Here is a 12,690-nt window from a genome sequence, read left to right on the forward strand (position 1 = left end):
ACCTAGGCTAAATAACACATGGGTCGAGTCGACCGTTCTCTGGGATGCGTTTTCATGATATTCGGATGTACCCAGTTTTAACGTTAGTTTTAGTTTAACCACAGATTAGCTTATAACGCTAGTGTATAGGGCATCGAATAAGTAAAAATTGCTAGTTAATACCACTAACAAGGCTCAAAATAGCCCCACACTAACACGCTAGCATAATGAGGGGCTCTACCTTCAAACCGAAGCATTGAGAACTTTGTAAGTGTACAGACAGTTAAATAAGAAGATACTTTATAAAGACAGTACACTTCGCGTATACAAGCAGGAGCCATCTTTGCAAAACAGACTCGACCAGTCGAACCACGAACGACGAGACTGTTTTCCAAAGTGTTCTGGCTTTATAAAGTATCTTCTTATTAAACTGTATACGTTTATCTATAAAGTTAAAGGATCTCTATAAAACTAAAACTAACGTTAAGACTGGGTACATTCGATTATCATGAAAACGCATCCCAGAGAACGCTCGACTCGACCCATGTGTCCTTTAAGCAAACTCACTTATTACCCTTTAGTTCAGTGGTCTTCACTATTTTTTCATGAGAGCCTCATATATGGAAGTAAAATAAAGTCAAATGTTTTTGAAATAAAAAGCCTGTTGAATTGCACTACTTGGAAAACAATAGGCATTGCATTAACCATGCTTGCATTTTAATGCATTGTATTTTTAGGGCTTGCATTTTTATGGGCTGAAATTCAACATGGTTGAATATTTAAGCTGTGAATATTTCAATTAAAAACATTTTCATTATTCAAAATTCAATAATCCATGTTCACCCTTCATATTTCACTTCCAAAATATTCAAACTGTTTAAAAATACAACCTATAATATTCAGCAGACAATTTTCGGTCCATTTTATTTCGCCTTGCAAATTCGCTTCTACAAATTCAGTGGTTCAAATTCGAAAGTAAATTCAACGTTGACGTCCAGGAACTGCAGGAAAAGCAGATGATTGCCGAGCATACTCTCCATCTGCTGTTAGTCGACCTCACCAGCAGGGGGTGCAAAAGCGCGTGTTGTTGACGAAGACCAGCAAAATTAGAGCAAGTCATTCATTCATAAAACTAATTTACAGCAATGTAAGTTTATTTGTGATTATTATGACGGCTGTTTTTATTAAATTCGGTGCCTTCACGGTTACTTTTCCTGTGTAGCCTACATGCATATTTCTCTACCGTGAACGAGATCATAATGTTATTCCCCGATGCGTATATACAGATCCAATGTTACATTGAGGTTGACACATATTTCTCTTGTTTGTTTAGTTGCTTTAACTTTATATTGTGGCGATGTGCTGCATGCAGGCTATTAGGGTTTCCCTCAATACTTCAGGATTCCCCTGCTGGACATACAACGCTTAACGTAGCTTAATGGAGTATTGATGTAAAAGTCCAAACTCACAGGCAAGCAGAAGGACTCAGAATAACGCGCACAGCTGAGCGTTTCCCAGTGATAGACTGGCATAAAGACGGCTTGATGTTGGACATTCGCACATTTAGGGACCGTCTCTAAAGTTTATACGACTTTGGTATACACGTTTCTAACTTCAATAGCATTTGAATAGAACGACTTACAGTCATAAAACCAACTATAAAGTGTTCATGTAGTGTCAGGCATAATGCGCACCCTTTGGATTTTTGATAATTATTCAAATAAATGTAAGTTTGCTATTGAAGTTAGAAACGTACATGCCAATGTTGTATGCAACTTTAGAGACGGTCCCTAAACGTGCGAATGTCCAATGTCAAGCCAATTTTACATTTAGTCATTTAGCAGAAGCTTTTATCCAAAGCGATTTACAGTTAAACTAATAATAGGAGGACAACAATATGCAAGTGCTATGATCCCAGTATAAGCTAATGCAATACACGTAGGCATTTTAGGACTTTAGGACTTATATATATATAACCTATATATATAACCAAGCCTATATAGTAGCCTAAAGCCTACATCCCCAATAAGGTGCAAGATTGGTCTTTCATATCACTGTATGTGTTAAGCGTTTTGTCCCGACGGAAAGGGAATCCTTGAGTATGAGGTATTGAGGGAAACCGATTATAATCCTGTTCATGGTAGAGAAAGCTGATGACATGTAGAATACACAGGGAAAGTAAAAATGAAGTTATTGAATGAAACATCAACACAGCTTTTGTGTGTTTATCATCTTTTCCGCATATAGCCTACCGTCAAAGATAATCGTTTCCATTTTATGAATGAATGTCTTCGTCAACAACACACGCTTTTGCACCCCCTGCTGGTGAGGTCGACTAACAGCAGATGGAGAGTATGCTCGGCAATCTACTGCTTTTCCTGCAGTTCCTGGACGTCAATGTTGAATTTACTGTCGAATTTGAACCACTGAATTTGTGGAAGCGAATTTGCAAAGAGAAATAAAATGGACCGAAAATTGCCTGTTGAATATTATAGGTTGTATTTTTAAACAGTTTGAATATGTTGGAAGTGAAATATGAAGGGTGAACATGGATTATTGAATTTTGAATAATGAAAATGTTTTTAATTGAAATATTCACAGCTTAAATATACAACCATGTTCAATTTCAGCCCATTAAAAATGCAAGCCCTAAAAATACAATGCATTAAAATGCAAGCATGGTTAATGCAATGCCTATTTTTTTTTCAAGTACTGCAATTCAACAGGCTTTTTATTTCAAAAAACATTTGACATTATTTTACTTCCATACTCATACGTTTACATGCACAGCTTTTGTTTCAAACAAACTGAATTCATTCCCATTGATGAATCCGAGTGTAGTGTTCGCATGAACGCTGAACATGTGCGCGTGTTTATACTAGGGCTGCAACTAACGATTATTTTGATAATCGATTAATCGGACGATTATTTTTTCGATTAATCGATTAATCGGATAGAAATTAAATTAGATTTTTTTTTTTATTATAACTAAATAAAACCGTAAATCAGGGTATTTATGTGTAAAAGTGTACTTTAAAAAGTGCAAAAGCCACACATTGAGTTTTACTAATATCAATATTTGCATTGTTTTTAATGATAATTGCTGATGGCAAGTTGACAAACATGATTATTGTTAAAAAAATGATATCCAACATATTATGTTTTAACACAATTTTTGTTAAAACAAATTTACACGGACATGTTGTTCAGATGTGAATATCTGAACTAAAAACAAACTAAAAACATCTAAAATATATAATTCATTTAATTTTTATTTAAAATTAATTATATATAAGGAATATAAGGATAAAGAATATAATATATATTATATATAATATATAAAAGAATAATATAAGGATAAATTGATTAAATAAATATAGAAAGACTGAAAACAATTGTGTGAATGTAGAGCCGCAGTAGATCGCGTTTGAAAAACAATTAAAACTTAGTAGACAAATGCTATAAAAAGAGAACGGAATGGAGGTAACGTTACCCAGCAAGCTAACAGGCTTGAGTAAAGGACAGGAGAAATTATGCATTAGTGCACAAGCATTCGCTGAAAACCACTGAGTACAGTGACTAAAAAATAATATTTTACTGCTGCTGTTATTAACTGCCTTTATATTTAGTGCTTCGCTTTGTAAAGACCGTTTTAATTTAACCTATTTCTGCGGTAGCGCTATTTTAATCCATCACTTACGTTGCGAGCGAATTGATTGCGCAACCTGATGCTCGAGACAAAATACAGACATCCCGGAAGTCCCGGGAGTCTCCCGCATATTGATTGCGGCTCCCTGATGCCCGCGAATTAGTTCAAACTCCCGAAATCTAGAGCGCGCAAGCAAGAGCGCGCATGCGAGACAGAAGAGACTGCTCCAAACCGTGTAGCGCGCGCGCTCGGCAGAGCGCCTGAGGGAGAGAGACCTTGCGTGTGTGTGCGTACCAGTAAACGCTCCCCGTGACGTAAGCAGACCAACTAATCGATAATGACATTCGTTGACAACGATTTTCATAATCGATTATAATCGATTTTATCGATTAGTTGTTGCAGCCCTAGTTTTGTACGCCACAAGTTTTTAACCGGAATAGTTTATGAATAGTTTCCTGCTGTTTTCGCATTATAACTATTCTTTTATTCTCCTAAAAATCTCCTTTAAAGTTGTCCGTTTATGTTCGCAATTTTGCTGCATTCAAGAGTTCATGCTTAAAAAAAGCTAAATTATCTGCCAATGAGGTGAGAAATATAATGTTTCTGTTGGAATTAAGATTTTTTTTTTTTTTTTACCCAATTGGCAGATTATTTTGCTTTTATTTATTTTAAAGCATCAACTCACTTAATTTTGATTAATTCCCCCAGAAAACAGGACATAATATCTTATATCATTTTACTCATCTAGTAAATGCATCTCGATTTAAGAATTTTTTTGATATTTGAAATGGAAACGACAAATAAAAAAAATAAAAAAATCTATTTAGGAAATGTACAAAATATCTTCATGGAACATGATCTTTACTTAATATCCTAATGATTTTTGCCATAAAATAAAAATGGATAATCATAAGTGTGACTTAAGACTGGTTTTGTGATCCAGATTCACATCTGCGTTTACACTAGCGCTCACGAGTTTGAAAGTGTCTTTATTTGATTATAAAAACAACCACTACAAAAACACTATTATTATGACAATATATTTTAAAGTGTAATTTATTCCTGTGATCAAAGCTGAATTTTCAGCATCATTACTCCAGTCTTCAGTGTCACATGATCCTTCAGAAATCACTATAATATGATGATTTTGTTTGTCTCAGACTGAATCTTTCCCCGAGTCCGATCCAGCCGCCGACCGTCTCCCGGACGCGAGCGCAGCCGGTGCGCAAGTCCTGGGGGAAGAAGCGCAAACACGAGGGTTCGAGTTCAGGCCTCTCGCCCAGCTACAAGCTTTCCCAGCATTCCTCCTCGCGCGGGAACGTGTCCATCGACGAGGTCGACCTGCAAGGGCGCTTCATTAAACTCAAGAATGACTCCGACAAGGTACGACGAGGGTTTCTCACAGGCGCTTCATAGCACCGTGTTTATTTTAGTGTCATCCATACACCTTTTTTAGCTTTATATTTTCCATTTTTATTTATTTTAGGTACTGTAGAATTATTATTTTTTGTCCCTTTAATGTGTATATAATTTTTATTAATGTTTTGAAAATAAAAAACATAATAAAAAATTTCTAAACATTAATAAAAACCATAGACATACATTTTAAAAAATTATGAACACAACTTAATTATTAAAAAGCAGACTAAAAATAGTTTATATATATATATAATTCCAATTTAATGTTAGTTTTAGTAATTTTGTTGTTTGTTTTTGTTTTCAAAATGTCTAGTTTTTATTAATGTTTTTGAATTATTTTTGTTTTTCATTTTCAAAACATTAATAAAAACTAGACATTTAAAAAAACTAGACGTATTTTTAAAAAATTATATTAATGACATGACAAACACACAACAAAATGACTAGAAATCAACTAAAATTGTTACATATATTTTAAATTTTAGTTCGTTTTATGAATTTTTGTTCATTGTTGTTTTTTATTAATGTTTTTTAGTAATTTCCTTATTGTTTTTCATTTTCAAACATTAATATATATATATATATATATATATATATACACATTTTTAAAACCAATAATAAAAATGACAAACACAACAATTAACTAAAATTGAAATTTGTTTTGTTGGTTTAGTAATTTTTTTTGTTTTTTATTAATTTTTTATTAATGTTTTTGAATTATTTCTTATTTTCAATAAAAATGACAAACACAACAAAATTACTAAAAACCAACAAAAAATTTTTACATATATTTTCAATTTCCGACATCATCTGTCATTATTGCTTTGGGAGCTGATGTTCCAAATATGGCAAGGGGCGTGGCATTTCCGTCACATGCTGAAGGTTTTTAGGCCAATCACAATGCACTGGATCGCACTGGCCAATCAGAGCTCACTGCGTTTCAGAAAGGCGGGGCATAGGATCAGGCTCTGGGAGGATCGGTGTGTGTGTGTGATCGGTGTGTGTGTGTGATAGAGCAACAGTAATGTACAGTATGTGTGTAAATGACTTTTTTTTAACCTAAAACCGCGTAAACGCATTGCATCAAACCAAACACACAAAATAATGTTCTTTTTAGAACTGTGTGTGTGATCAGTGTGTGTGATCAGTGTGTGTGATCAGTGTGTGTGATCAGTGTGTGTGATCAGTGTGTGTGATCAGTGTGTGTGATCAGTGTGTGTGTGATCGGTGTGTGTGTGTGTGATCGGTGTGTGTGTGTGTGGTGATCGGTGTGTGTGTGGTGATCGGTGTGTGTGTGGTGATCGGTGTGTGTGTGGTGATCGGTGTGTGTGTGGTGATCGGTGTGTGTGTGGTGATCGGTGTGTGTGTGGTGATCGGTGTGTGTGTGGTGATCGGTGTGTGTGTGGTGATCGGTGTGTGTGTGGTGATCGGTGTGTGTGTGTGGTGATCAGTGTGTGTGTGATGATCTGTGTGTGATGATCAGTGTGTGTGTGATTGTGTTTCAGGATCAGGCTCTGGGAGGATCAGTGTGTGTGTGATCAGTGTGTGTGTGTGATCAGTGTGTGTGTGTGTGATCAGTGTGTGTGTGTGTGATCAGTGTGTGTGTGTGTGATCAGTGTGTGTGTGTGTGATCAGTGTGTGTGTGTGTGTGATCAGTGTGTGTGTGTGTGTGTGATCAGTGTGTGTGTGTGTGATCAGTGTGTGTGTGTGTGTGATCAGTGTGTGTGCTTGTGTTTCAGGATCAGGCTCTGGGAGGATCGGTGTGTGTGTGATCGGTGTGTGTGTGATCGGTGTGTGTGTGATCGGTGTGTGTGCTTGTGTTTCAGGATCAGGCTCTGCGAGGATCGGTGTGTGTGTGATCGGTGTGTGTGTGATCGGTGTGTGTGCTTGTGTTTCAGGATCAGGCTCTGCGAGGATCGGTGTGTGTGTGATCGGTGTGTGTGTGATCGGTGTGTGTGCTTGTGTTTCAGGATCAGGCTCTGCGAGGATCGGTGTGTGTGTGATCGGTGTGTGTGTGATCGGTGTGTGTGTGATCGGTGTGTGTGTGATCGGTGTGTGTGTGGTCGGTGTGTGTGTGGTCGGTGTGTGTGATCGGTGTGTGTGTGCTTTTAGTTTCAGGCTCTGGGAGGATCGGTTTGTGTGTGTGATCGGTGTGTGTGTGATCGGTGTGTGTGTGATCGGTGTGTGTGTGATCGGTGTGTGTGCTTGTGTTTCAGGATCAGGCTCTGGGAGGATCGGTGTGTGTGTGTGATGATCGGTGTGTGTGTGATCGGTGTGTGTGTGATCGGTGTGTGTGCTTGTGTTTCAGGATCAGGCTCTGGGAGGATCGGTGTGTGTGTGATCGGTGTGTGTGTGTGATCGGTGTGTGTGTGATCGGTGTGTGTGTGATCGGTGTGTGTGCTTGTGTTTCAGGATCAGGCTCTGGGAGGATCGGTGTGTGTGTGATGATCGGTGTGTGTGTGATCGGTGTGTGTGTGATCGGTGTGTGTGCTTGTGTTTCAGGATCAGGCTCTGGGAGGATCGGTGTGTGTGTGTGATCGGTGTGTGTGTGATCGGTGTGTGTGTGATCGGTGTGTGTGTGATCGGTGTGTGTGCTTGTGTTTCAGGATCAGGCTCTGCGAGGATCGGTGTGTGTGTGATCGGTGTGTGTGTGATCGGTGTGTGTGTGATCGGTGTGTGTGTGATCGGTGTGTGTGCTTGTGTTTCAGGATCAGGCTCTGCGAGGATCGGTGTGTGTGTGATCGGTGTGTGTGTGATCGGTGTGTGTGCTTGTGTTTCAGGATCAGGCTCTGCGAGGATCGGTGTGTGTGTGATCGGTGTGTGTGTGATCGGTGTGTGTGTGATCGGTGTGTGTGTGATCGGTGTGTGTGTGATCGGTGTGTGTGGTCGGTGTGTGTGATCGGTGTGTGTGTGCTTTTAGTTTCAGGCTCTGGGAGGATCGGTTTGTGTGTGTGATCGGTGTGTGTGTGATCGGTGTGTGTGTGATCGGTGTGTGTGTGATCGGTGTGTGTGTGATCGGTGTGTGTGCTTGTGTTTCAGGATCAGGCTCTGGGAGGATCGGTGTGTGTGTGATGATCGGTGTGTGTGATGATCGGTGTGTGTGTGATCGGTGTGTGTGTGATCGGTGTGTGTGCTTGTGTTTCAGGATCAGGCTCTGGGAGGATCGGTGTGTGTGTGTGATCGGTGTGTGTGTGTGATCGGTGTGTGTGTGTGATCGGTGTGTGTGTGATCGGTGTGTGTGTGATCGGTGTGTGTGCTTGTGTTTCAGGATCAGGCTCTGGGAGGATCGGTGTGTGTGATCGGTGTGTGTGTGATCGGTGTGTGTGTGATCGGTGTGTGTGCTTGTGTTTCAGGATCAGGCTCTGCGAGGATCGGTGTGTGTGTGTGATCGGTGTGTGTGTGATCGGTGTGTGTGTGATCGGTGTGTGTGTGATCGGTGTGTGTGTGATCGGTGTGTGTGTGTGCTTGTGTTTCAGGATCAGGCTCTGGGAGGATCGGTGTGTGCGATCGGTGTTTGCGATCGGTGTTTGCGATCGGTGTGTGCGATCGGTGTGTGTGATCGGTGTGTGTGGTCGGCGTGTGTGATCGGTGTGTGTGTGCTTGTGTTTCAGGATCAGGCTCTGGGAGGATCGGTGTGTGTGATCGGTGTGTGTGATCGGTGTGTGCGATCGGTGTGTGCGATCGGTGTGTGCGATCGGTGTGTGCGATCGGTGTGTGTGTGCTTGTGTTTCAGGATCAGGATCTGGGAGGATGGGTGTGTGTGATCGGTGTGTATGCTTGTGTTTCAGGATCAGGATCTGGGAGGATGGGTGTGTGTGTGATCGTGTGTATGCTTGTGTTTCAGGATCTGGGAGGATGGGTGTGTGTGTGATCGGTGTTTGTGTGTGTGATCGGTGTGTGTGATCGTGTGTATGCTTGTGTTTCAGGATCAGGATCTGGGAGGATGGGTGTGTGTGTGATCGGTGTGTGTGCTTGTGTTTCAGGATCAGGATCTGGGAGGATGGGTGTTGAGGAAGAGTGAAGCAGAAACGCAGGACATCGTCTTCCAGATCCCCTCGCCGTGTGTGCTGAACGCTGGACAGATGCTCACGGTAAACACAACTGTGTGTGTGTGTGTGTGCTGAACGCTGGACAGATGCTCACGTATGTAACGTATGTGTATGTAAACACTAAGGAAACGCGCTGAGTGTGAGCTGAGGGTTTCTCTCTCTGACCCTGCTGAAGTGTGTGTGTGTGTGTGTGTGTGTGTGTGTAGATCTGGGCTGCAGGGCCTGGGCTGGATCAGACGCCCCCTGTGGGTGATTTACTGCTGAGGACTCATGAGTCGTGGGGCCCGTTCGGGGACGTCCGAGTCTCGCTGATGAACACACACAACGAGGTGAGACAGACTCGTCACGAGAGTATCGGGAATATTACAGTCCTGGAGATTTCTTCTGATAAACCAATATATGTCGGCCAGAGGGTGTAACGGTACATGTAATCGTCCCGAACGTCACGGTTCAGTGCGTGCAGTTCAGTTTGAAAATTGTAAAAAATTGTTTGTTAATGTTAAAAAGTGATGGAAGACACACTGCAAAAAATGCAACGGGGGAATATTTGTGGGTTCTGATATCTGGTGTTCCCAGTAAAAAGTGTATTTTAAATATATCTAGTCAGAGCGCAAGCATATTCTTCTAAAATAATTCAGTATTTTCAGCTTCAGAATCATGAATATTGTTATTCTGGTGTCTCTATTGTCCTGTGCTTTGGGTTTCAGCACCGAGTCCAAGACTATTCATTTACACACACGATGTAATATCAAATTTAGCATTTTAATCAACAGTACATTTTTAGTTAACCTTTGATTATATGTCTTGGAGTATCGCAATAATATCGTATTGTGATATGTATCAAATCGTGACATGAGAGTATCGTTACACCCCTAGTTTCCAGTTATGCTCACCTCTTTTGTGTGTGTGTGTGTGTGTGTGTGTGTAGGAGACTGCGGAGTATTGTCTGGTGTGTGTTCAGGGTAAAGCTGACGAGGATCCAGACTGTGATGAAAACATCCCGGCCCGCGACATTCACCTGCACCGACAGGTAAAACAGTCGAGCTCTTGTGAAACGTAGCGGCTTAATGACGTAATTAATAACTAAATGTAATGTCGTTACATTCATCGAATAGATTTCAGTCTGATGCGCACTCGTATCATTGTTCAGTAAAATATCAGACCTCTTTCTATATGATTTTCTGTTAGTTTCAATAGAGGAGCTCAAACATCTCCAACATGTTCTCAGCCAATGCATGAACTCATGAATTGTTTACATTAATGCAATGCAAGTTGTTTTGGAGCAACAGATTTCCCTTGAAAGAAAGACTTGAACATCTTAGACCCCTATCAACACCCCAGAAACTACATGTCAACGCTCTGGTAACCACTCAGAACACCCTAAAAATCACATAGCAATGCCCTAGCAACCAAAACACCATAGCAACAACCCAGAAACCGCTCAGAGCACCACGTAGCAACACACTGGCAACCACCCAGATCACCATAGCAACCAAATAGCAATGAACTGACGCCCACTCATAACACCATAGCAATGCCCTGGCAACCATTCAGAACTCCCTAGCTACCAGAACACCATTGTAACAACCCAGAAACTGCTCAGAAAGCCACATAGCAACACCCTAGCAACCACCCTGATCTGAACAGAAACCAAATAGCAGTGACCTGACACCCACTCAGAACACCATAGCAATGCCTTGGCAACCAATCAGAACACCCTAGCAATCAAAACACCATAGGAACCGCTCAGAAAGCCACATAGCAACACCCTGGCAACCAGCCAGATCACCATAGCAACCACATAGCAATGGCCCTGACACACACTCAAAACACCATAGCAATGACCCAGCGACAACTCAGAACACCCTAAAAACCACATGGCAACATCTGAAAGTTGTTGTTGTTTGTTTCTGCTTCACCTCTGTTTTGTAAAAGCCTAAAAGAAGAAAAAAGAAATGTTGTTCCCTCTCCTGATACAGAAGCGTCTGTAGGTGAGATGGATCCAGTCGACCGTTTGTGCTTCGCTGTAGCAATAACAGTGGCTTTGCATGTTTACTAATACAGTGCATCATCAGCATTGTAACACATTTTGATTTAAGCTTTGCTGAGTAGCTGTGAAACGGTGTAATGCATGATTGCATTTGAATGAAAATCATATTTTTAGTTCCATATGACGAGGAAATGCTCGCTTTTCTGAGACCCGTTTCGACTCCAAACGAATTTAGTACCTTTTTCACAGGAATCTGTTTCTACAGTTACCCTGGCAACCACCCAGATCACCATAGCAACCAAATAGCAATGACCTGACACCCACTCAGAACACCATAGCAATGCCCTGGCAACCAATCAAAACACCATAGCAACAACCTGTAAACCACTCCAAGCACCACATAGCAACACCCTGGCAACCAAATAGCAATGGTAAATGGTAAAACACCTACTCAGAACACCATAGCAATGCCCTGGCAACCAATCAGAACACCCTAGCAACTAAAACACCATAGCAACAACCTGGAAACCACTCAGGGCACCACATAGCAACAGATTGGCAAACAAATAGCAATGACCTGACACCCTCTCCGAACACCATAGCAATGCCCTGGCAACCAATCACAACACCATAGCAACAACCTGGAAACCACTCCGAGCACCACATAGCAACACCCTGGCAACCAAATAGCAATGGTAAATGGTAAAACACCTACTCAGAACACCATAGCAATGCCCTGGCAACCAATCAGAACACCCTAGCAACTAAAACACCATATCAACAACCTGGAAACCACTCAGGGCACCACATAGCAACACCTTGGCAACCAAATAGCAATGACCTGACACCCACTCCGAACACCATAGCAATGCCCTGGCAACCATTACATAGTTACAGGACAAATGAAGTGATCAGACATCGGTTTTAAATCGACGCTCAACCTTAGTTTACTTGTTAAGAGTCTAAACTATCTATCAGATGACAGAAGGCATGTAGTAGGTTTTTTATCAAGTTTTTGATCATGCTGATCATTTAGAGGCCGATGTGATGCAGTAGCTTTATAGAGTCAGTCAGAAGAGTTTATAAAGACGTTCTCATGTGACCGATCAATCTGTGTCCGTTTCAGGGTCCGAGACACAATCAGGACGCCAGCTGTGCCGTCATGTGACTCATCGAGTGTGACGCCACGCATCTAAAGACACTCTCACTTGTCATATTTGATAAATGTTAAGAGCTGTAACTGGGTTTCATTTTGTTTAAATAATAAAGTTTAAATAATTGTTAGATCATAATAAATTAAATAAATGCTTTTTGCAAATTCATGTTTGAAGCCTATTTTTTTGATGTCTTAATGCCCTAATATCCCCTCACTACACCATAGAAATGCCCTGGCAACCAATCAGAGCACCCTAGCAACCACATAACGAGACCCTGGCAACCACCCGAATCAACATCACAAGAACGGGTATTGTTCAAAAATCCTGTGTAACTTTCATGAATGGTTTTGATCCATTTTAAATGTTGAGTACTATAGTTCATTTTACTTACTATATTATTAATATACATTTGATCATTTAGCAGACGCTTTTATTCAAAGCGACTTA

The 12,690-nt window shown here is 40.9% G+C and overlaps 1 protein-coding gene across 10 annotated transcripts in view; it reads left to right on the forward strand.

Moving 5' to 3' along the window:
* Positions 1-12,408, forward strand: part of lmnl3 (lamin L3) — a 163,978-nt gene extending 151,570 nt beyond the window's left edge. For 5 of the 10 annotated variants that reach the window (XM_077218649.1, XM_077218644.1, XM_077218650.1 and 2 more), the window contains exons 8-12: positions 4,789-5,011; positions 9,031-9,138; positions 9,303-9,425; positions 10,025-10,126; positions 12,213-12,408. In XM_077218649.1, the coding sequence (XP_077074764.1) occupies positions 4,789-5,011; positions 9,031-9,138; positions 9,303-9,425; positions 10,025-10,126; positions 12,213-12,254 (598 nt within the window). In that variant the 3' untranslated portion in view covers positions 12,255-12,408. Of the gene's footprint in view, positions 1-4,788; positions 5,012-9,030; positions 9,139-9,302; positions 9,426-10,024; positions 10,127-11,031; positions 11,088-11,335; positions 11,782-12,212 lie in introns of all 10 variants that reach the window. The other 5 variants (XM_077218645.1, XM_077218651.1, XM_077218652.1 and 2 more) reach the window with 3 other exon arrangements.
* The last annotated feature ends 282 nt before the right edge of the window (positions 12,409-12,690 follow it).

Source organism: Siphateles boraxobius, unplaced genomic scaffold, assembly GCF_051911475.1.
Source record: "Siphateles boraxobius isolate OS27281-9 unplaced genomic scaffold, OSU_SipBor_1 77, whole genome shotgun sequence".
NCBI classification, from domain to species: Eukaryota; Metazoa; Chordata; class Actinopteri; order Cypriniformes; family Leuciscidae; genus Siphateles; species Siphateles boraxobius.